Source organism: Misgurnus anguillicaudatus, chromosome 20, assembly GCF_027580225.2.
Source record: "Misgurnus anguillicaudatus chromosome 20, ASM2758022v2, whole genome shotgun sequence".
Lineage (NCBI taxonomy): Eukaryota > Metazoa > Chordata > Actinopteri > Cypriniformes > Cobitidae > Misgurnus > Misgurnus anguillicaudatus.
The window spans coordinates 12,700,755-12,722,818 of record NC_073356.2 but is presented as its reverse complement, the minus strand read 5'-3'; the positions used below and the strand labels follow the sequence as shown (position 1 = coordinate 12,722,818).

The following is a 22,064-nucleotide window of genomic DNA, read 5'->3' as shown; positions in this document are numbered from 1 at the left end:
CGTTTGAGGCTCACGATATGTCATTACCACATAACTCTTATTATTCATCTATGCCTATGTAAATACAGTTTTTACATTCTATGGCACCTTTAATAATAAACTCAATCAGATTTAATCTTTAAAGCATTTGACTGGAACCAATAGTGCATGTGACACTTTGAAAAACATTTTAAATAATTTTGGATACAAAGTTTCTCATATAGTCATGAAAACATCAACGTAAATTAAAGGGAAAGTTTAACCAAAAATGAAAATTCTGTCATTATTTACTAAAAGAAAGATACTTGTAGTCCAACCGGAAGCACTTGCATAGTAGGAAAAATGCTATGGGAGTCAACGGTGCTCCAAAACTGTTTGGTTACAAACATTGCTCAAAACACCTTCCTTTGTGTTTAGCAAAACAAGACATTTATACAGGTTTGTAACAACGTGGGGGGGAGTAAATGACCAATTTTTTTATTTTTGGGTGAACTATCCCTTTAAATCTTTGTTAGTACATGGATATCACCCACACGTCTATCTTATCATCTGAAAGGTACATTTTTTCACAACTTCTTTTCACAGTCTAGTGTTCAGATAACATTTCTGCAACACTTATGACTCAAAATGAATGTACTGTTAAAGCACTGTTTAAAGATGATTATCAGATGTACAGCGTTGCTATTCTGATTATGCACAATGTGTGTTTACTAGCAAGTTAACAGTGTTGGTATCTGGTCTTTCCAGTGAGTCTGCTCAAAGCAGGATCTCCACATTTAAACCTACAGTATGTCGTCCCTACAACACAATCCACAGAAAATAAATGTTATAAAAATATTTTTTTGTACTACGGTTAATTTTGTTGACACAAAAAATACATCACAGACAACTTCATTGACAGAACTTGATTTCAGTGTCTAGTCACTTTACAATAAACACTCATTCATATAAATGACATACTGTACACATCTACAATAAATGTGCTATCTGCATTCATCAATTAACAACAACACACATCTAAACATTAAACATGCTGACCACCCATCAAACTAATAGTGAAGATTTTAACATAGTCTGCTTGAATTCATATTGACTATTACAATTGAAACGGTTGTATGATTTGAATGGGTTTATAACAGCTTTGTACGATCTCAGAGATATTTGTGCATAACTTTTCTTTAAATTCAGCAGTGTAACTTTATTATTGGGTACAAAAAGGAAGTAGATTACAGTCAATTCTAGGAATAAGTTGTAAATGCAACTTCCTTACAGTTATACATAACCAGGTTAGAGCAAAATAATGGCTTGACCCTGATTTAACCTCTAAATCTGTGCTTCGGTCCATTAGCGATTAGCGAACAGCTCATTCTTGCCAAACAAGTTTTCCCCTTTGTTGCCTGTCAACATACTGGATTGTTTCAATCCAAGGTTGGATCAAAAACGGACAAACCCAACCGTTGGGTTAAATTACACATTATTTTTAACGCAACAGTTGAGTTCGTGTACATTTGGAGAGTTTGGTTCCAAAACGATGTAACACTGTTTTAATTTTTTTAGTGCTGGGCAAAGATTAATCGCGATTAATCGCATACAAAACAAAAGTGACCCTTGGCACAATATATGAGTGTGCGCTGTGTGTAATCACTATGTATAAATAAATACACACACATTCATATATGTATTTAAGAAAAATTTACATGTTTATATATATTTATTTATATTTTTATATATTCTATATTAAAAATAAATGAAAAATATATATATATATATATATAAGTAAAACAATTCTGAAATGAATATATTAATGTGTGTGTGGTTAAATATACACAATAATTAGACACAGCACACACACACACATCACGCAAAAAAATCACCTCCACTTTGTATGCGATCAATCGCGATTAATCTTTGCCCAGCACTACATTTTTTTTGTCAAAACGTTTATTATTATGTTATCATTTTTTTTATTGAACTACTAGCTGTCTTTTTTGTTATAAAGGCTTAAATCAAAACAACCCAACTGCAGTTTGATTGATATTAATTGGAACGCACATCAATAAACAATCCGCTATCTCGTTTTGGAACCAAACAACCATGGTTTAAACATCACAATATTTTTCAATTATTATTATTATTATTATTTTGCGTATCAAGTGTTTTTTGTCTAGTATATAAGTAAAAACTCCAAAATGAATCAACATTTAGTATAAAATATTTACAGTTAGCACCTCCTACATTACGTAACCCTTTCAGACCATCCATTCAAGTTTAAACCAGTCACATCACCCCTCCTAAATATATTCACTTTTCTCTTTTCATAGGTCAGTCAACCCAAAAATTCCTCAGTAGTTAAGATAACTTTATTATAAATTATTTTCATTAGAGACTTGATACGTTTGCTTATCTCCTTTCCAACTCTCCGTGTATCTCTTCTCAAGGTCTTTTGAGTTTTTTTGGGACGACCTCGTCCTGGTTGGCTTGGCTCCGCCCAGTTTTGTTCTAGTATGAATCCCTCAGTAGTGTAAGGTAGATCTCGGACTGAAGGAAACGGGGGTAACAGTCCATTTCCAGGAGGCAGTAGATGCGTTTCTGGGCGTGGGACAGAGAGGTGTGTGATGGGGCTTTTAGGAGCTCCATTGTCAGTTCTCTCGTTTTACTGTCAAGATTTACCTGAAAGTGAACCAGAAAGAATTTTGTGAATTTTGTGAAGTTTGTCACTATTGCTAAGTTTTCTGAAACCATGACACAGCTTTTTTGAGGAAATTAATGAAACCTTATTCATTCATTTATGGAAACATGGCCAATCTCCTCATCAACAAGGCATTTTCGCCCACAGAACTGCGGCACACTGGATATTTTGTATTTTCTGACCACATTCTGTAAACCCTGATTCGTGTGGATCAGCAGTTTCCAAAACCCTCAAACCAGCTGAACAATGTCATGTTCTTATCACCAAGTCTTTCTTATCACCTTTATTCTGACGCTTGTTTTGAACTTCAGAAGATCTTCTTCATCATGGGTTGTGTCTGAAATTGCCTCCTATACACTCATTCAACATTCCCTGCATTATTGATATAGCCCACTTAAAGGAGTGAATGAAAACGAGGGGACACTAACTACGTTTCTATTAAAGATTTGCGCAACTTTAGCGCTATTTTCAAAATGTCGACAAAAAACTATTGCGAAATTACAGCATTTCTATTAAAGTACACCTATTTCATTGCTAAGAAAACAATATTATTTTGTGTATTTGTTATAATGCAAAGTGTTCCCATGGTTTATGGTTCAAAAAACACATTATTTTTCACATACCGTGCATTTTTGTAGCTCCAGATTCCACTCTCTGCCTAAAACGCACGGATTTGAAGCGCTGTGTCCCTAATTGGCCAGCTAATCTGTACGTTGTGATTGGCCTGAATACCTCTGACATCAGCCAGAAACGTTACGCTCCTTACTATGCTGACAGGAGTTAAAGGAGCGGTGAATCAAAAACTCAATTTTAACTTGATAATTTGTTATATAAGAGGTCATCATACTTAAATGAACATCCTGCAAGTTTAAGAACTGAAAACGTCCGTTCAACTGAAATAAAACCGTCTTTGGAACAAAGACAGCTAAACACTCAAGTGAAAAATACGGAAATATATGACGTCAAAGTATAATTGAAACACCTCCCCATAACCAAAAGGACAAGTCTACTTTTGTAGCCCCGCCCACAGCTTCGCGTGACACGTGTGTCTCAGTAAGTAAACATGTCTTTAAAAATTGACAAATTTAACCAAAATGACTTTTTAAATACATTTTTTTCTGAGAGACTTTTATTTTGACGAGGTGATCTGTTATGATACCATGGAAACGCATTTTCGGTTCTGAAAGAACCACGTGGGAACAACCATGGGAACAACACAGAAGCTAAATACTTAAATTCGGAGGCTTTGAACATAACATTAGCAATATGCTTGAATAAAGTTTGCTTTTAAAGAAGTTCCAGCTCGTGTGGGGAGCGTTTGTTAACGTTGTGGACATGGATTCATTTGTAAAGAAGTCGATGCTGGATTTGCAGAGAGACTCAGTCAGAAGCACCACTTATATTGGATCTGACAACAATGACACAGCAGTATAATTCACAGTAAGACATTTTACTTTATTTAAGTTACTGCGTTTCACTATTGCTTTGTTAAAAGAGATTGCTTAATGTGTCCTGTTGTAACATCCGTGTCTAAATACGTTTGTTGACTGTTTTAATTTACTAAAAACATTAAACGATTAATAAAGGTACAACACTTAACAATACGACTGTAATTTAAAGGTAGAAATATACAAAGTTAGTTATAAGGAAGGATTTATCAACCGCAGTTTAGATTCTGATGCCCGTTTACTGTGTTGTATACGGTAATTTAGGCAAGTTGCGTTTGAAAGGTCAAACACTCAACAAAGCTTATTTTTTATCATATAACTGTGGTATTTAACATTACGTGAATCTAAAAGCAACCTCACAAGCACAATAGAAATATACAAAGTTATTGATAAGGATTTATTAGACGCAGTTTAGATTCGGATGCACGCTTACTGTGTTTTATACGGTAATTTAGTCACGTCGAGTTTTGTTTCTACTTTAATATACGTATTGTCATTTATGTGTATCATCTTTAGCACCCAGAATCTTTTGTGTCTCAAACATATTTGTGTTTGGCTGCTATTTTTATCACATTAATGTTTTTAAAAAATTTCCCTACATGTAATGACGGGGAATGAAGCTGTCCAATCATAGCAGTGGGTGTTTACGTTCAGGTCTTCAATGCGGCCCGCCCCTTCAAACGAACCATTTCTCAAGACAGCCATTAATCCATGTTACAAAATAGCGTATTACTTATTGCTTTTGATGTTTTTGAATGTAAAAACAACGCGAAATGCATAAGTAGACATCAATCAACGTCATAAAGCAATAAAATCGACCAATTCACGGCCCCTTTAACTTACAGACTGTGAGTCCGAAGCGGGAGGAATTATGATAATGTCGGTCTTGTTTACATTACCAATCCCAGGAAGTAAACTGTCGCCTTCAATCCGTGTGTTTGTTGTAGTCCAAAACAAGAGATTTAGGTTGGAGACGATAACTCGCGTCATCGTTAACTTTGGGGTTTGTACCTTTTGCATATCGTTAACATGTACTAATTAGGGGTGGCACGGTTCATGAAAAAAATCTGAACCGTTCGGTTCACTTGTCTCAGTTCGGAGCGTGTGTGCGTCGCACGGTTCGACGATTCATGGCATGCGCAATAGCCTCGTGCCCTGTATGTGACCTCAGATAGTGTGTTTCCCTTTCGTGAATCGCGCGAAAGAAGAGGTGACTGGTGTGGAGAGTGAGTGCTGCCGGTCATGTTACGTGTAGAAATGGCAAGTGGGAAGGAAGTCTGCCCGGAGTTGGAGGATGGGCCAGCGTCGTATAAGTTTGGTGTGTGGAAACAGTTTTTATTTCATGTCACCTATGATGACAGCGGAAATAAAACAATAGATAGAACTGCAGTCTATGGGTTGAATGTGTTCGAACAGCCACACGCGACAGCCTTCTCTCCGCCCATTTATCTAATCTGAGGTACTGAACACAATGTTTTACGTCTTTTCTGACTTCTGCCGGGAACATACGGTGAACAGCACTATTTTTAGCCTTTCATTGATAAAACGAAAGCAGATGATTTCCGCGTAGTTTCATTTTGCTAGCGTGTGAAAGTTGCGCAATCTTATTTCATAAATTGCCTCTCACAGTAATCAGGACAGAAGTAGTCAAAAGTGAACAAAAGAGATCGATGTAAATATTACAGGTGTAAACGTTATGTTTCTCTCTCGTCCACATATAGGCTACTGTCTGCAGCCTCTCAGTGATAAATCTAAGAGCTACACTGAAGTTGGCAGTTTGATAAATGCAAGTTATCTTTGTGTTTTAAAAAGGCACATAAGTTCATGTAGATGGCAATACACAGTCTATTTTTTGCCAAATAAATAAAAAGCATGTTGAAATCATCAATGTCTTCCCTCTTGCTGTATCAAAATCTCGCCTGGCTTTCCTCAGGGATGGTCCCAATAATGTGCTTAAAGTCAAATTCAGTTTGTGCATGATTACATGATATAACTTTTTAATACTGTTATCCTAAAATATGGATAATTAATACATTAATAAGACAATACATTTCTGGAGTGTTAAAAACTTAAAAGAAAAAATAACAACAAGAATCGTACTGAACCGAGAACCGTGACCATAAAACCGTGATACGAACCGAACCGAGGGTTTTGTGAACTGTGCCACCCCTAGTACTTATACACACTTACACACCAAAGGAAATGTATGAAATCATGAATCGGATATTAGGTGCTTTTTAACGAATGTTATGCTTAAACGTAATTGTGACAAAAAAACATACCCACAGTTGTGTTCGAATTCATACGCGACGCACAGACCGTCATGCAAATTACATCAAAATACAGCAAGAGCAACTTGAAAGCATACAGAGCAGTCAACTCCTGAATCGCTCTCACGGTATTTTGAGTAATGCGCTTGTCAGTCTCGTGATGTCACATGAAGTCGTACACACCTTGTCTTGTTGTCAAATCAAACATCCCACGCCATATTTAAAGAATGAACAGTTAACCTGTAAATGCGACAAAACTGTTTCCATTGCACTATTGTGATATATTCCTTTTTCGAATTGCCTGAAAAACGACCACACCCAAGCGTCTTGAGAAATATAGGAGTTAATGTGATATTGCCGTGTTTCCATTGGGCGTATTTTCAATTCGCTACATCATTATTATTATTATTTGCGCAATCTGAAGGGTAATGAAAATGCAGCTACTGAGTGTGCTGCGGTTGCCATGCTTTACTAGGGCTGGGTAAAAATATTGATTCATCAATGCATTGCATTTATTTGTTTCTGAAGTCATTATCGATTTATCAAATCCTATTTATCGATTCAGCCCACTGGCCAGCAGTGGTGCTGTAGGCAACACTCTAGTGAGAGCGTTCAGCGTTGTAAAAAAATACGCGCTTTACCAAAACAGCAAGATGGCAAACAGCAGCTGCACTCCGTTCAAGCCTGCATTAAAAAGCCGCCGTTTGGGCTTATTTAAAATTATACTTAGGTACTGAATTACTTGTGTATTTACTCATTATTGAATCGTAGTAAATAAATCAATATCGAATTGAAGCCTCAAGAATCGAAATTGAATTGTGAAATTCCTAACAATTCCCAGCCCTATGTTTCACTGAGATGAGTGATTTCATTCGACGCAAGCCTCAGTGGATGAAGGGCAGCTGTTGTACATCAGCGTACCCTTACTATTGCAAGGAATTGTGGGATTGAATGAGTGCACTCAATAGTGCACACTATGGTTTCAAACACCACTGAAATGACTACAGGGTGCTATTTCAGACATAGCCCATGTATAGATACTTAAATGCTGCCAGATGATTGGTTGATTTAATTTCCATTGATGCATTTGGCAATCAATTTTATCCAAAGCAACGTACAGTGCATTACAAATTACACATATTATCAGCATGTGTGTTCCCTGGGTTCAAGCTAGAGCTGTCAAAGGATTTATCACGATTAATCACATACAAAATAAAAGTTTGTTTTAGCATAATATATGTGTGTGCCCTGTGTGTGTAATTATTTTCTATATATAAATACACACACATGCATGTATATATTTAAGAAACATTTACATGTGTGTATATAGACGGTTTCAGCAGTAACAACATAAACAAGCGGCTGTCGCGGTCCGCAAGTAACTTCCGGTACTCCGCTAATAATAAATAACCACAAAGTATATATAACAAGGAAAAAACAACACATAGATTATCTAGGAAACCAAAGCATTTGTTATTTTCGATGAGGCATTTGTTCAAAAGATCAGTTTAGCAACTAGTCAGACCATTAAAAAAATGAAACCGGAAGTAAAGTTCAGATCCAGACGTGTATCACGTGCGTCCGATGAAACCGTCTATATTATGGCAGTCAAAAGATTAATCGTGCATACAAAATAAAAGTTTGTGTTTGCATAATATATTTGCATGCCCTGTGTGTGTAATTATTATGTATATATAAACACACACATACATTTAAAATTAAGAAACATGTTATTTATGTTTCTATTTTTAAATATATAAAATAAAATATGTCAAAATAAATAAATAAACAAACAAACAAAATATATATAAGGTTTCAGTAGTAACAACATAAACACAAGGCTTTCGTGGTCATCACGTAACTTCCGGTAAACTCTGCGAAGAATAAATAACAACAAAGTCCTTTAAAGTAGTTTATTTATAAAACAAGCACAATACGGGGACAATAAAGAATCTAATGTAATCTAATGTAATCTAATCTAATCTAAACAACACATAGATTACATAGGAACCCAAAACCTTTGTTATTTTTCGACAAGGCATTTGTTTAAAAGTTCAGTTCAAGCAACTAGTCAGACCATTAAACAAACAGAAACCGGAAGTGAAGTTCGGATCAGACGCTTGTCGCGTCACCGCATGTGCGCCCGATGAAACCGTCTATATATATATATATATATGTGTGTGAAACCAAATGTTTCTTAAATACATACATGCATGTGCATGCATTTATATATACAAAATAATTACACACAGAAACAAACTTTTATTTTGTACGTGATTAATCGCGCTTAATCTTTTGACAGCGGTAGTATATATATATATATATATATATATATATATATATATATATATATATATATATATATATATATATATATATATATATATATATATATATATATATAAGATTTGTATATATTTAATTATATATTAATTATATATTAAGGCTGTAAGGCTGGGCATCGTTAATCTAGATTAATCTCATACAAAATAAAAGTACTTTTTTGCATAACATATGAGTTTGTGCTGTGTGTAATTATTATGTATATATAAATACACACACATTCATGTATGTATTTAAGAAACATTTACATGTGTATATATATATTTTTATATTTTTATATATTGTATATCAATAAAAAATGATATAAAAATTCTTAAAATGTTTACATATATATATATATATATATATATATAGATATGCATGTATGTGTGAGTGGTTAAATATACATAATATTTACACACAGCACAAACTCGCAAAAAATTACTTTTATTTTGTATGAGATTAATCAAGATTATTCGATGCCCAGCCCTAATATATACACACACACACACACACACACACACACACACACACACACACACACACACACACACACACACACACACACACACACACACACACACAATACAGCTTTCTTAAATGTATACATGTATGTGTGTATTTATATATACATACTAATTACACACAATACACACACACAAATATATTATGCATACACAAACTTTTATTTTGTATACAAATAATCAGGCTTAATATTTTAACAGCCCTAGTTCAAACCTGTGACCTTTTGTGGTGCTACTGTAACACAATGCTCACACAAATCTATCACATGGCTTCAGAAGACTTGGAATTTAGAACATAAGTGTAATGGACAACATTAATAGGGTCATGTTTATAAACTTGAGAGTCACAGTGCCCATTTATTTTATTTGGCATGAAAGAATGTCATTGCAACTGTGACTCAACATAATGGAACAGTGCATTTGGCAGAATTTTTGTTTATGAGGTGAATGGTTCTGACTAATAATAGAAGAGCTGCATATACGTAAAAGTACCTCTCTGGTAGCACCCGGCTGAATGTAGGTCTCAATAATGGCTTTTGCCCGCCTCTGCAGGCTGAATTTATTGGATGACTGTCTGTACTGCTCACACGCCATGTAGAACTGCAGGTTCTCATCGCTGAACTCAGATCGCAGGAACGCTTCAAACACCGTAACTCCCACTAAAGGACAGGTGAAGTCAGTGGATTGAGATTATAGAATAGCAAAAACCTTAATCTGTTTAAAAAAAAAAAAAAAACGCTATTTCTGTTTACAGCGCTGTGGACTCAGATGACAAGTTCACATGTATTGCCGCAAGCCCACAGGCATCACATAGTTACAAAAATGTGAAAAGATTTGGGTTTTGGTTGGAAATCTATATCTTGAGGGTTTATCAGACACCGCATACCATCCCTTTGATTTTCTCAAAACTGTTTAACTACGGGTTGCGACATATTTTTCAGAAAAAATAGACATGTGAGAGGGGACTGCCCCGGCTCTGAAGTTACAACATGCCTGGGTTCCCATATTTCAGCAAACATAAGACACCACAACAATAAAAAGTTTCACATTAGCACATCCATGCTAACTGTCCTGTCAAGTATGGTACAAAAATGACAAACAGCTTGTCTTTAAACTACCCCCAAGGTATTTGTTTTCTTCTTAAAAACATGCATTTCCCATAAACTAAGTTAAGCATAATGCTGTCACATATAATAATATTGTAAATATTGTCTTAGTAATTAAAATAATATAAAATCTAAATTAAATTATGACTATTTTTGTGACTACAGCATACTAAAGATGCCACAGGCCTCAACACAAACTTGTACCCAATTCATGGAAAGTGCTTTTTATGTGCTGTATGGCATTTCCAAAATAACAGGAACACTGTTGGGACCAAATTCCTTACTCCCTGTTATACTTTGACCAAGCGTCTCTCTCTGCTGTGACTTCTAGTGTATTATTAGATTTTATGACACGCTGTCACAATGACAAATTGCTTACCATAAAGGGACAGAACAAAAACAAAAATACAATTCTCATTATCCCAAACCAGAACTTCTTGCAAGTAAACGTCTGTGCCTGAGCGGACTTACGACAGAGATGGATATTACAAGAGGCTGTTAATCATTCAATACTTTAAATACAACAATCAATGTGAAACTGTGGCATCTGGTGTAATACTGGCGTATCAGTATCTGATATTTATTACTGTATTGTTTACACAGCGCTAGTTGCATATAATAATATAACTAATATTGATCTGCCAATAAGATTCTTTTTGATTTAAGGCCACTATTGACCACTTCTGATACCAATATTTGCTCACTTATTAGAATTTTTGTCATTAAAATAGATAAGCATTTATTAATTTTTAGTAAAGATGAAAACCACATGCTTTAACCTTTAAAGCGTCACCCCACCATAGTGAGTTAAATCTACACTCTTGGAGCTTTCAAACAATATACAGTTTGTCATGATTACATAAGAATTCATATGCAAACATTGAAGTAAATGTAGTCGTCCTGCTGGTGGGACAGTGACATTTAGCAGAAAATCAATGTTTTGAGGCACACTCTCTTCATAAATGAATCAATTACTCTCCCTACATAATTTATTTTATAAAACACTGTTAAAATGTCTATTCTGGAGGCTTAGACCTTTCCAACGATATATAGTTTGTAGTGATAGATTAAAATTTACATAAACAATATTAATGCAAACTTAGGTGTCCCATATTCGGGACGGCGACGCTTAACAGTTTAAGGTAGATGCTGTACTAGCTAGTTTTTTGCTGCATCATTTAACATCCAAAAGGCCAACAGAACAACAGAAGACGAAAATAAAATCACTTCAATAGCTTTGATTATAAGATTGATCATATTAATAGCATGAGAACATTGGGTCTCATTTACTAATACACTGCTAAAAATGATTTTCAAGAAAAATTTTTTAGTATTTGTCATTCTTAAATTAAGAGGCTTTTTCTGGATTAGCAAAACGACCCAAGAAAATAAGTCTAGTTTTTAGACCAAAAATATCAAATTTAAGTGATTTTGTGCATAAAACAAGCAAAAAAATCTGCCAATGGGTAAGCAAAAATATTTTAAACATTTTTCTTAAACACTAAATTCAAGAAAAAGTCCAGAAAAATTTGCTTACCACATTGGCAGGTTTTTTTTTGCACAAAATCACTTAAATTTGATATTTTTGGTCAATTTGCTAATCAAGAAAAAGCATCTTAATTTAAGAATTTTTTGATATTTTTACTGAAAACAAGACAAAAATACTAAGAATTTTTTTCTTGAAAATATTTTTTTGCAGTGTAATTGCGCAAGTTTTTCGTATTTATACCCACACATGAACTTCTCACAAAAACTTTCCGCCTAATTCACAACACTTGCGTACGCACATGAGTTCGTTCTTACGTTAGTAAATTTGGAGTGTTCTACATGAGCGCAGTGTGCACAAGGTTTGTAATTTGCATAAACACACCCAAACCAGCTCCATATACGGGTTTTCCGCACCGCTAGTTCACAGAAATTTTAGAGCAGTTTGTCATAGAAGCAAAAGAGCTCGAAAAGAAATCCATGATCTTATTTATAATCGGTAAAGTTACGTTTTGCTTTGCATTTTTTATTTGGGAAGTATTGCTGTCGCTGGAGGAAGCATTAAAGAAGTATTGGATGCGTTAACAAATATGACATTGAATTAAATGACAGAGACGTGCATCTGTATCTAAAATAAAACAGACAGGAGATCAAGTGATTGACGTTTGGACTTCTCATTACATATACATGACGTTAACATTAGGCATTAAAGGTGCAGTGTGTACTTTTTAGAAGTATCTCTTGACAGAAATGCAAAATAATATACAAAACTATATTATCAGAGGTGTATCAAGACCTTTTTATAATGAACGTTTATGTTTTTATAACCTTAAAATGAGGTGTTTTTATCCACATACACAGATGGCCCCCTTACATGGAAGTCGCCATTTTGTGCCACCATGTTTCTACAGAAGCCCTTAACGGACAAACAACAAAAAGTTGTGTCCGACGATGACATGTTTTTCCGGTGGCGGCTACCGTAGCTTCTCTATGCGTTTCAAAACAAGGGGTGAGCAGTGGACTGAGCCGTTGGTTGCAATTCTCAACCTCACCACTAGATGCCGCTAAAATTTACACACTGCACCTTTAAGCAGACGCTTACATATAGAGATATAAAAAGTGAGGAAGGAAAGCATGAAGATTTGTCATTACGCACATCTTCTTTTTATGTGTAAAAAAATAAGTAGGCTATAATAATGTATAATATAATGTATATAATAATAATATAGATCATGTATAATAATATATTATAATATCAAATATAATCATGTAAATTTTACATATCAACATTATCATACGCATTATAATTATAGCCTAGTATTTGACTATAGTGTACGTGATTATTGCGTACGAGTGGTTTCAGGTTTTCTTCAATTTTTGCGTACATTTAGAAGACATTTTGATACGAAAGTTGAAAACATCCGTACGCACATCCCACGCACGCTTTGTAAATGAGACCCAGTGTTATTATTCATTTGATTCTATTTCTGTACCTAAATATTACATTTAGACCTTACTTTATTTGTAACTTTGCTCTTTTCTATTTTAATATGCTTGTAATCTCTTGATCTATTCTTATTTTATGTTCCCCCACCCTCTTTTTATGCAGATCCAAAAATGGTTCGATCCGTGATTGAAAACCCATAATGTAATCCGTTTTAATTAAGGAGTTCCATCACCTGTCAAATTCCAATTTAAACCCCACATACAGATAACTAATATGATCCATGCTAGGGATTAAAAAACCTCAAAGTATTTCATTATCCCTTTTCTAGGGACCATGAGAACTTGAGATCATATGACTTGGGCTAGTAAGTAACCACCTAGCAACCACACAGAACACCTTAGCAACTGCAAAGAACCACCCTGCCGATCTCTAACGACACGGTAGCATTGTGGTGAGATTTTTTTAGAATAACAGAATTGGTTCCTCAAGTTACGAGGAAGTAGTTTAGAGGGTTTCAATTTTGAAATGGATGCCTTTCACCACAGGACATAACAGGCACATAATAACCATTCAGTATTTATAATAGACAGGATGTGGCCCAATGTCATTTTAACCTACAGGAACATTTAAAATTTCAAGTCAAGACATCATAATCTCTAGCCCCAGCACATCATGTGGTGACACAATCAGGGGAAATAATGAAGGGCTAAGATCTCACCTCTGCAGCCCATCAAAGCATCAAGCGACGTGGCCCAATGTTCCATCTCTTTCCTGCTGAGCTGAGCTTTGCTATGTCCCACCTGACTCCACTGTCTCAGGAAAGGCATTCGCGAACGCCTCTCCTTCGCACTGAAAGGAACAAGAGGGTTAGAGGATTCATGACAGATATACAGCAAACATGTTTGGAATCAATAACAGTGGGCTGAAATGAAGGACTGGAGTTGTTTTAAAGCAAGGAAGGATAGAAGGGCTGAGTAAAAACAAAACAAAGGAGAACTCACATACTGTACTACACAAAATGGTCAAACAAAGCAGTCACTGGGGCCGTTGCCATACCCTTTAAAAACGTCTGAACCCCTTAACTGGCGCAGCCCTTTTTGAGTGGGAGGGGGTAAAAAGGTCATGTACACTTTTAAATTAATATAAGTCTTGCAACTCTAGTCTGAAAGCATAATCTTGTTTTTCAAGAAAGGGTCTGGAGGTGAAAATATAAAAAAATAAATTGTTAGAGCAGTTTACATTTATTGTAATAAATAAAAATAATGCAATAAAGTATATATTTTATACATCAAATTATCACAAAAAATTAGGTTTGTGTTACGGTACATTCACATGCGGCGAAACTGCCGTTGCTCGGGGCAGAAGTCTTTGCTCAACTTTTCAAGGGCCAACGCGTGCGTCAGCCAATCAGATCGCCTTATGCAAATAACCGAGCGCAAGCTAGCCAATTATGTTTATGTAAGACCAGAGCATGTGCTGCGGCAACTGTGATTGGCTGTTGGCCACACTTCAGAGAAGCCCTTTTAGTGGTTTTACCAACAATGGCCACTAGGTGTCAATGGTTTGCTGCATACTCTTGACACAAATTAATAAATTACTGTCACTGGATTATTATTACTGCTAAAATGTTTTAAAATATTAAAACTACATTCTTAGATATATAGTTTGTTTTATGGATGCATGATGATTAGGGTTCTGGGACAATACGTAGACGCAAAATATGCGCATCGATTCGTCAGACCCAAAATGGCGGCGCATGGAAAGTAGCAACGCAAGTGGGCTCCACGCCGGTGCTCATGACACCTTTTTCACACTGCAAGTGTGAGCAGTGCGTAAGTGGGCGTGTGTTTTTTAGCGCCCATGTTAACAAGCATGCACACAGCACGCATGAGCAGCGCGAGCTCGCAGCGCTGTACAGTAGCAGCAGTGCTGCTATCATTTCTGCGTCGCTCAATTAAAGTGACAGTGCTTTTTTATGGTTTAATGCTCGTGGATTGACGTGAAAAAGTGTCATTTTACCATAAAATCATGAATGTGATGCCAAGTGTGTTTTAAACAGTCATGACTTTGAGCAATTTAACAGAAAGCAATGAAATATTTAAAAGCACACTGTTGCCAGAAGACTGCGCTTTCATTCACTCTCTGGCCAGCACTAAATGAGTCCTTATCTATCTTAATAAACTTAAGAGAAACAGATTTAATAATTTATGTGCTTCTTAAGTCTATAATTGTGAATAGAACAGCACGAAAACAACGTGGATTAAACAAATCACATTTATATAAATTACACCGACCATCAAAAGGTTTTGCTCATAAATGCATTTACAATAAAGTAACGTGAACTTGAGATTTTTATACTGTTACTAAACTGCACAGTATGGGCTGCAATGCTGCAAAACGTTTTATTGAATGCTACCTCTGACTAAGAATGCATTATTTTGCACTTGTTAGGTCTTTTTTTATTTTGGAATTTTAAAATAAAGATATATTGCAATGTTAAGGAACTCATGTTTTTTTTCAGATATGTAAATCAACATCTATAAATTGCTATTAGTTAATTAATGGGGAGATAATCGAATCGAAACGATAAAATAAATTTTTAGATTAATCGATGCATCGGGAAAATAATTAATCTTTTAAAAGATTAATCGTAAAAAAATAAAAAAAAAATTACCAGCCCTAATGACGATTAATCACGATTAATCTATAGCAGAATAAAAGTTTTTGTTTACATCATATATGTGTGTAAACTGGGTATAATAATTATGTATATATAAATATGCACACATGCATGTATAATTTAAGTTTTTTATATATATATTAAGTATTTATATTTACATAAATTTTATTTATATATTAACATAAATATACAAATGTATATACACAGTAAACATTTCTTAAATATATACATGCATGTGTGTGCATTTATCTATACAAAGTTATTATACACAGTTCACACACATATATGATGTAAACAAAAACTTTTATTCTGCTATCGATTAATCATGATTAATCGTTAAGCATCCCTAGATGTGTCCTGCCAACACTCCAGTTAAGGGGTTAATATGAACCATTTAGCTACATTTGGTACCAATATGTATCTTTGATGTACTAATATGCACTCTGGGGTACCAATATGTACATCTGAGGTACAAATAAACTCTTTAAATGCAAATGTGTACTTTTTGAAAGGGTACTGCCCCAGTGACAGCTAGGGACTATTTAAAAAAAGTGATTGATTGCTTTAAAGAAATCATTATTATAGAATCTTACCTGCTTATGTGTTCCCTGTGCTCTGCGCTAGTCAGATTTGATTGCGATGCTTGTGGTGAACTCTTTCATGAAAGATAAAAATAAAGGGGGTCAAAACCACACAAGAGTGACATGAAATGCTGCTTAAGGAAGTACGGTTTACACAAACCTCTCATGACATAAACAAAGATTAGAGGCATTATGACATGGAAAGCATTCAGACAGCTAGATTCAGATAAGCAAGATGACAAATTCTTCCAGGAAAGTTTTGTGTTTCACAGTATCTTTGGGTTTGACTTCTTGCCACAGTCTCACATATTGAAAAAAAATCCCATATACAACATTACAACATTTGGGTTCCTTTTTCACAGTTTCACATGAAACTAATTCAAACAGAACTTCACTAGTTGTGCAATATAAAGCACAAACGCATTTTTACTTCATTGTCATTTTAATTTTCTAGGGATTTATAGAAGTACCAAAACAGAACCCAGAACTAAGTATGGCAAGAATTTTCCCCTATTGGGAAATGTGGTGGTGTGATGATTATTGATTTGATCACGGTTAAAAATCACGATTATTCTTTTAGTACTTCTATTCACTTCAGTATTTTTATTACACTTTACAGCCATGTATATATTATTTATATATATATTGTTAGCCTATGATATGCCTTTATGTGGCAATAATTTTTTTAACAATTCAAACTAACATATGTATTTCTGCACTTTCTTCTTGTTGCTCTGCCATTATGTTCGTTCAAGGTGAATGACTGTAAATCTCGTGATGCCAACGTACTTCTAGACCACACTTTCAATTTAGACGCTGTCACTCATCCATTCCGTATACTCTGACTCCGCCCATAACAACAAACAAACACATTTCTTGATTCTAGACCATCTGTTTTGCACAATGTCATATGATTAATCGCACAACCCTTAGTTATATATTAAAAATCTGTGGTGTTATATTTTGTTATGTTATAATTAAAATTGCAAAACTCCAAAAAGCACATACATCCATCATTAAAACTGCAATATTTTGCCTCTTTATCAGCATATTTGTTTGAACATAAATTTGTAGTTATTTGTGGAGTAATTTACTTTATGTGGATTGTGCTTTGCACTGATCTCAGTAGGAGTACTGATGATATGTACTTTTGTTGTAGTCTGGTCTCTTTCACTTTCCCTTTTTGACTGCAGGCACTCTGAATTTCAAGTTTTCTTGGTTTTGACAATAGGTGACTTCCCAGATGTAATCAGTAAGGACTTACATGACATTCACTATGTCCCTTATAGCTGCTTAAATTAGGGTGTGTTCATACTTGTAGTTCTTAAGTCCTGGTCCGCATAGCGCTCACACTAGCTTTTTTATCAGGTATATGAGGATACCTTAAAGATAAAGTTGATGAATTTTATGCAACAGAATCATCCACAACAACAATGCTGAATGCTGGAGTAAAGAGGCTTATTTTATGCGTTTTTACATGGATGTATTATTAACAAATCAGAGCTCATTAAGATATTTTACTATCACCATACATTTTAGAAACCAAGCATATTGTGCGTTTTCCAGCATATGCTAGATGGACCAAATGTTAAAGGGGATCTGACTTTTTCCATATTTAAGTGCTATAATTGGGTTTCCAGTGCTTCTATCAACGTAGATAATGTTAAAAAGATCAACCCAGTAACTTAGTTTTGGTAAACCATTCTCTGCAAGCATGTGAAAAAATAGTTAAGTTGGCTCCCCTTGTGATGTCAGAAGGGGATAATACCGCCCCTTAATCGGCACTATCCAACCACAGGACTGCCATTTAGTGCAGAGATCAGCTCATTTGCATTTGAAAGGACACACTTAAAAACGGCAGATTGTTGCTTACACCTACAAAGTGGCAATTTTAGCATGCTTTAATAAAAACTTCACATGTGTACTCTGGGGACACCAAAGATTTATTTGACCTCTTTTTAAAAAGTCTTGTGAAATGTCCCCTTTAATGGGGCTCTTTACCTCTCTGTTGCTCCACGTTTGCCCTCTGCTCATTTTGTTTATGCATACACCACTCATCCTGCTGTAAAATCAGGGTCTTGTGATATCACATCCTGTTTTTGTTTTGTTGCGCTGTCCATGTGTGTTAAGATATCAGTCGAACCACACCAGAGTTTGTTTTGAAGCGGACTGAGACCCACCTTTTCAGCAGTCTCGGTTCACTTGTTTAGTGTCACATTTACTCAAAAGAAACGCACCAACCGAGCAACCGCACCAGAGTTCGTTTTAATCTAACCAAACATGTCAAATATGATCAAGCCAGATGCCATCTATATTTTACGCAACAGCGATGTAGTGAGAAACAGAAAAGTTTTTCATTTATGTTTATAAAAAAATCCACGTACACACAACAACGGTGTCAAAAAGATCAGGGTGTAAATGGATCCACAAAGATGACTATTCTCCGTATTATGTATGCCAGGCCAGTAGGTGGCGATGTTACCTTGTAAAGAAACACTACACGTCTGCGCACACACGCACTCTTCGACAGAGTGATAAAAAAAAGCACAGAGGAACATTTTAGACGGACCATGAGATTTATTGAAGTTTATTGCGACAAGAGACCCTTGACTATAAAATGACTACAATAAATATTTTGTAAACTTTGTTGGAGAAGCATTAATAAACACAGCATCTTGAGCAGCACAAACTTACTTCTGTAGGCCATCATTGTTATTTTATTTATACTGGAGTCGTGCATTCCTAAACCGAATTAAGGCATGCACATCACACCACCGTTACTACATATTTGCGTTTACGTAATTTACACGGAGACAAGACGACATCATTATTAAAAGTTGGCACTTTGAAACCTATTTTCGGAAGTAGTGATGCTCCGATCGATCGGCCGATGATGCTTGCTATGCTTCTCAATGAATTACACTGAATTACCGCTACATCCAAAAGCCAGGGGGCGCTCTCGTGCAGATGACAAGCAGCTCCTGGAAATGGCTTAAGAATATATTTATATTGCTGTTCTTCAAATCTTTTCAGGTATTTTTATGATAATAAAGAATATGTATAATTATTATCATTGACGAGTGTTGCTTTTTCAAATGCATGTTATAAACGACTCAAACTAACAGTAATTTCAGATTGATAAGGACTTACTGATCAAATGACGTAGTACATGAAATAGCTGTGAAAAATATCGGCTGTGCGATTCAAAATTTTGCGCTTTTAGGACCTTAAAACACCGTTGTTGTTTAAGCAAACAGCGCAAAACCCATAAAATAGTACGTTCCCATTTGTGGTTGAAATGGTTACTGTGTACACTGCAAAAAAATTAATTTGATCATGAATTTGAATTTGTGCTTAAAACAAGCAAAAAATCTGCCAATTAAACAATTATTATATTATATTATAATCATTAGCTACAATGACCCTAAAAAATACAACAGATAGGGTTTGAACATGTGGATTATATATAAACTTTAAAAGGACAATAAGTTGGATTTACCCCATCTAGTGGTGAAATTGTATCTTGCATTCAAACGAATAGTGCTCTCTAGCGCCTCGCTTTTCCAAATGCGTGTTGCAACTAGCCGTTATGTAATCACCGATCTCGTTGTCCGAAACCAAAACCGTGGATAAGCAAATCTTGTACGTTAACCGCGCATGCTAATACCGTGGTTAAACGCCATACCGGTATACTGTTACAACCCTAAGAGAGGCACAAGTAACTGATGTAAAGAAAGCTCTAAAGATGTCTTACCTGTCCAAACAGACTTTTAATATGCAATTTAGCAGCTGCTAATTTGGCCCGAGCTTGTTGGCGGTGATAATGGGGAGGTTTTGGAGACAAACTTCTGGATTTGGATGTGACTGATGTTGAGTTGGAATGGTTGGGACACTTTTCCACACTTTCAAAGCTGCCTTTGGCATTAGAGGTGATCTGACTGTCGCTGTAAGCTTTAAAGCTATCGTTTAAATTGGTGACTTTCAAGAAACCAGAGTCCTCTAAGCCACAGAGGTTTTCCATACTGATGCTTTGATCTCTTTTGAGTTCTCCTTTAAGAGTTTTGCCAGCACTCCCTGACTTTGGGTCCGGGGTGCAAGGATAGGATGCTGGAGTGCCATCCAGCTCATCCTCTGACATGTCCGTGGTGCCATCTTCATCCTCTTGCCGCCGAGTCGAGTAGTCCAGATCCAACAACGCACCCTCAGAATTAAACTTACGCATCATCCTGTTCAATTTTAAGAGTGAAGGAGGAAACGATAGAAATCATACAAAGGGCTGAAGAAGAGGAAAAAGAGAGGAAGACGAGATTATATCAACTGTAGTTGCATTCCATTTGTCTGTCTATCTATCTGTAAAATAGTTTTATTTGTATAACACTTTTCACATTACATAGGGAACCAAGCACACAGCTTGTATTTGTCTGCCTGTCTGAATAGATGATGTTTCTGTGTACTCACATAAATTATTAAGTTTATTACTTACCGTGCATCACCACTATAACAAACCATTACTGCGCCCCATTGCCTCAGAGCAGTCATTTCACAGAAAGTATTACTAATATTACATTTAACACATCTCGTTACACATTTCCAAAGTTCTGTTTAACTAACAACACTGTTGTTGTACAGTTCATCTGTTAACAAAGTTAAAATATAACTAGGGTTACACGCGAACTTGAGGGAACTTCAGGGAAGTCCGATTTCAAGACGCCTCGCGATTAAACTGCCAGCGCCACGAGACAAACAACAACGTTTCCATTAGAAACAAATATATAAAATAAATCGATCAGTTTGCACCGCAACGCGTTCGTTATTTTAATTTGACAGTTTCGCTTTGTAAACACGTGAACAAACAAATCTGACATCTGGGCGGTTTAAAGGCATCACATATGTCATCTAAATATATACCTTAATATAAATCCCGTGCTCGCTTCTTCATGACAGATCTGTGAACAGGTCTCACACCCGAACTCTTCGGGACCGCTTCGTCTTGAAAGTGGACTCGGTGTTTACATTAGGATTTTCTGCGATTAGATCCGAATCAGGTCAAGTGTACGGAGTCTTCCTGTGGCCGTCAAAAATCATGTCTTTCCTGTCCCCCTTTTTCATTTTACTCTTGAATGACACAAGCTACGCCTGTTTTCTTTTGTCACACCCATAGTTCAGTCTGGACTTGCCCTCCCTACATACTACACGAGTGATATATTATGACACGGAGCGCGCTCATGGGTTCAAAGTGGTAACCATAGTATCCGCTAAATACTGCATGGTTAATTAACGAGCCGCCACTTTCAAAACAAATTGAACAAAATGACACAATGACACATTTCAAAAGCTTTTAATACAGTGCTCGTGTGATCTAGCAGATCATTCGTTTGCAGATAACCTTTTTCGTTGTAAATCTTTAGATGGGTTTCATGATAATAAATGGCTGTTGACAGATAACGATGTTAAATGGCCATTTCAGAGAACATTTTTGTTTTGTAAAAGGAATTTGTTTACGTTGAATGAATGATTGTAGCAGGTGAGCTGT

The 22,064-nt window shown here is 35.6% G+C and overlaps 1 protein-coding gene across 3 annotated transcripts; it reads right to left on the bottom strand.

Moving 5' to 3' along the window:
* Positions 1 to 869: 869 nt before the first annotated feature.
* LOC129454543 (uncharacterized) lies at positions 870 to 21,784 on the bottom strand. 3 transcript variants are annotated; one of them, XM_055219104.2, is made up of 6 exons: positions 21,440 to 21,784; positions 20,286 to 20,757; positions 16,544 to 16,605; positions 13,989 to 14,119; positions 9,725 to 9,891; positions 870 to 2,649 (listed from the first exon to the last, which is right to left on the bottom strand). In XM_055219104.2, the coding sequence occupies exons 2-6, from the start codon at positions 20,754 to 20,756 to the stop codon at positions 2,479 to 2,481; spliced, it is 1,002 nt and encodes a 333-aa protein (XP_055075079.1). In that variant the 5' UTR covers position 20,757; positions 21,440 to 21,784; the 3' UTR covers positions 870 to 2,478. The 3 variants fall into 3 exon arrangements, with proteins under 3 accessions (XP_055075079.1, XP_055075078.1, XP_073714220.1); XM_055219103.2 differs by having other exon boundaries at positions 20,286 to 20,807; positions 21,440 to 21,781; XM_073858119.1 differs by lacking the exon at positions 21,440 to 21,784 and adding an exon at positions 21,015 to 21,262 and having other exon boundaries at positions 20,286 to 20,807.
* Positions 21,785 to 22,064: the final 280 nt, after the last annotated feature.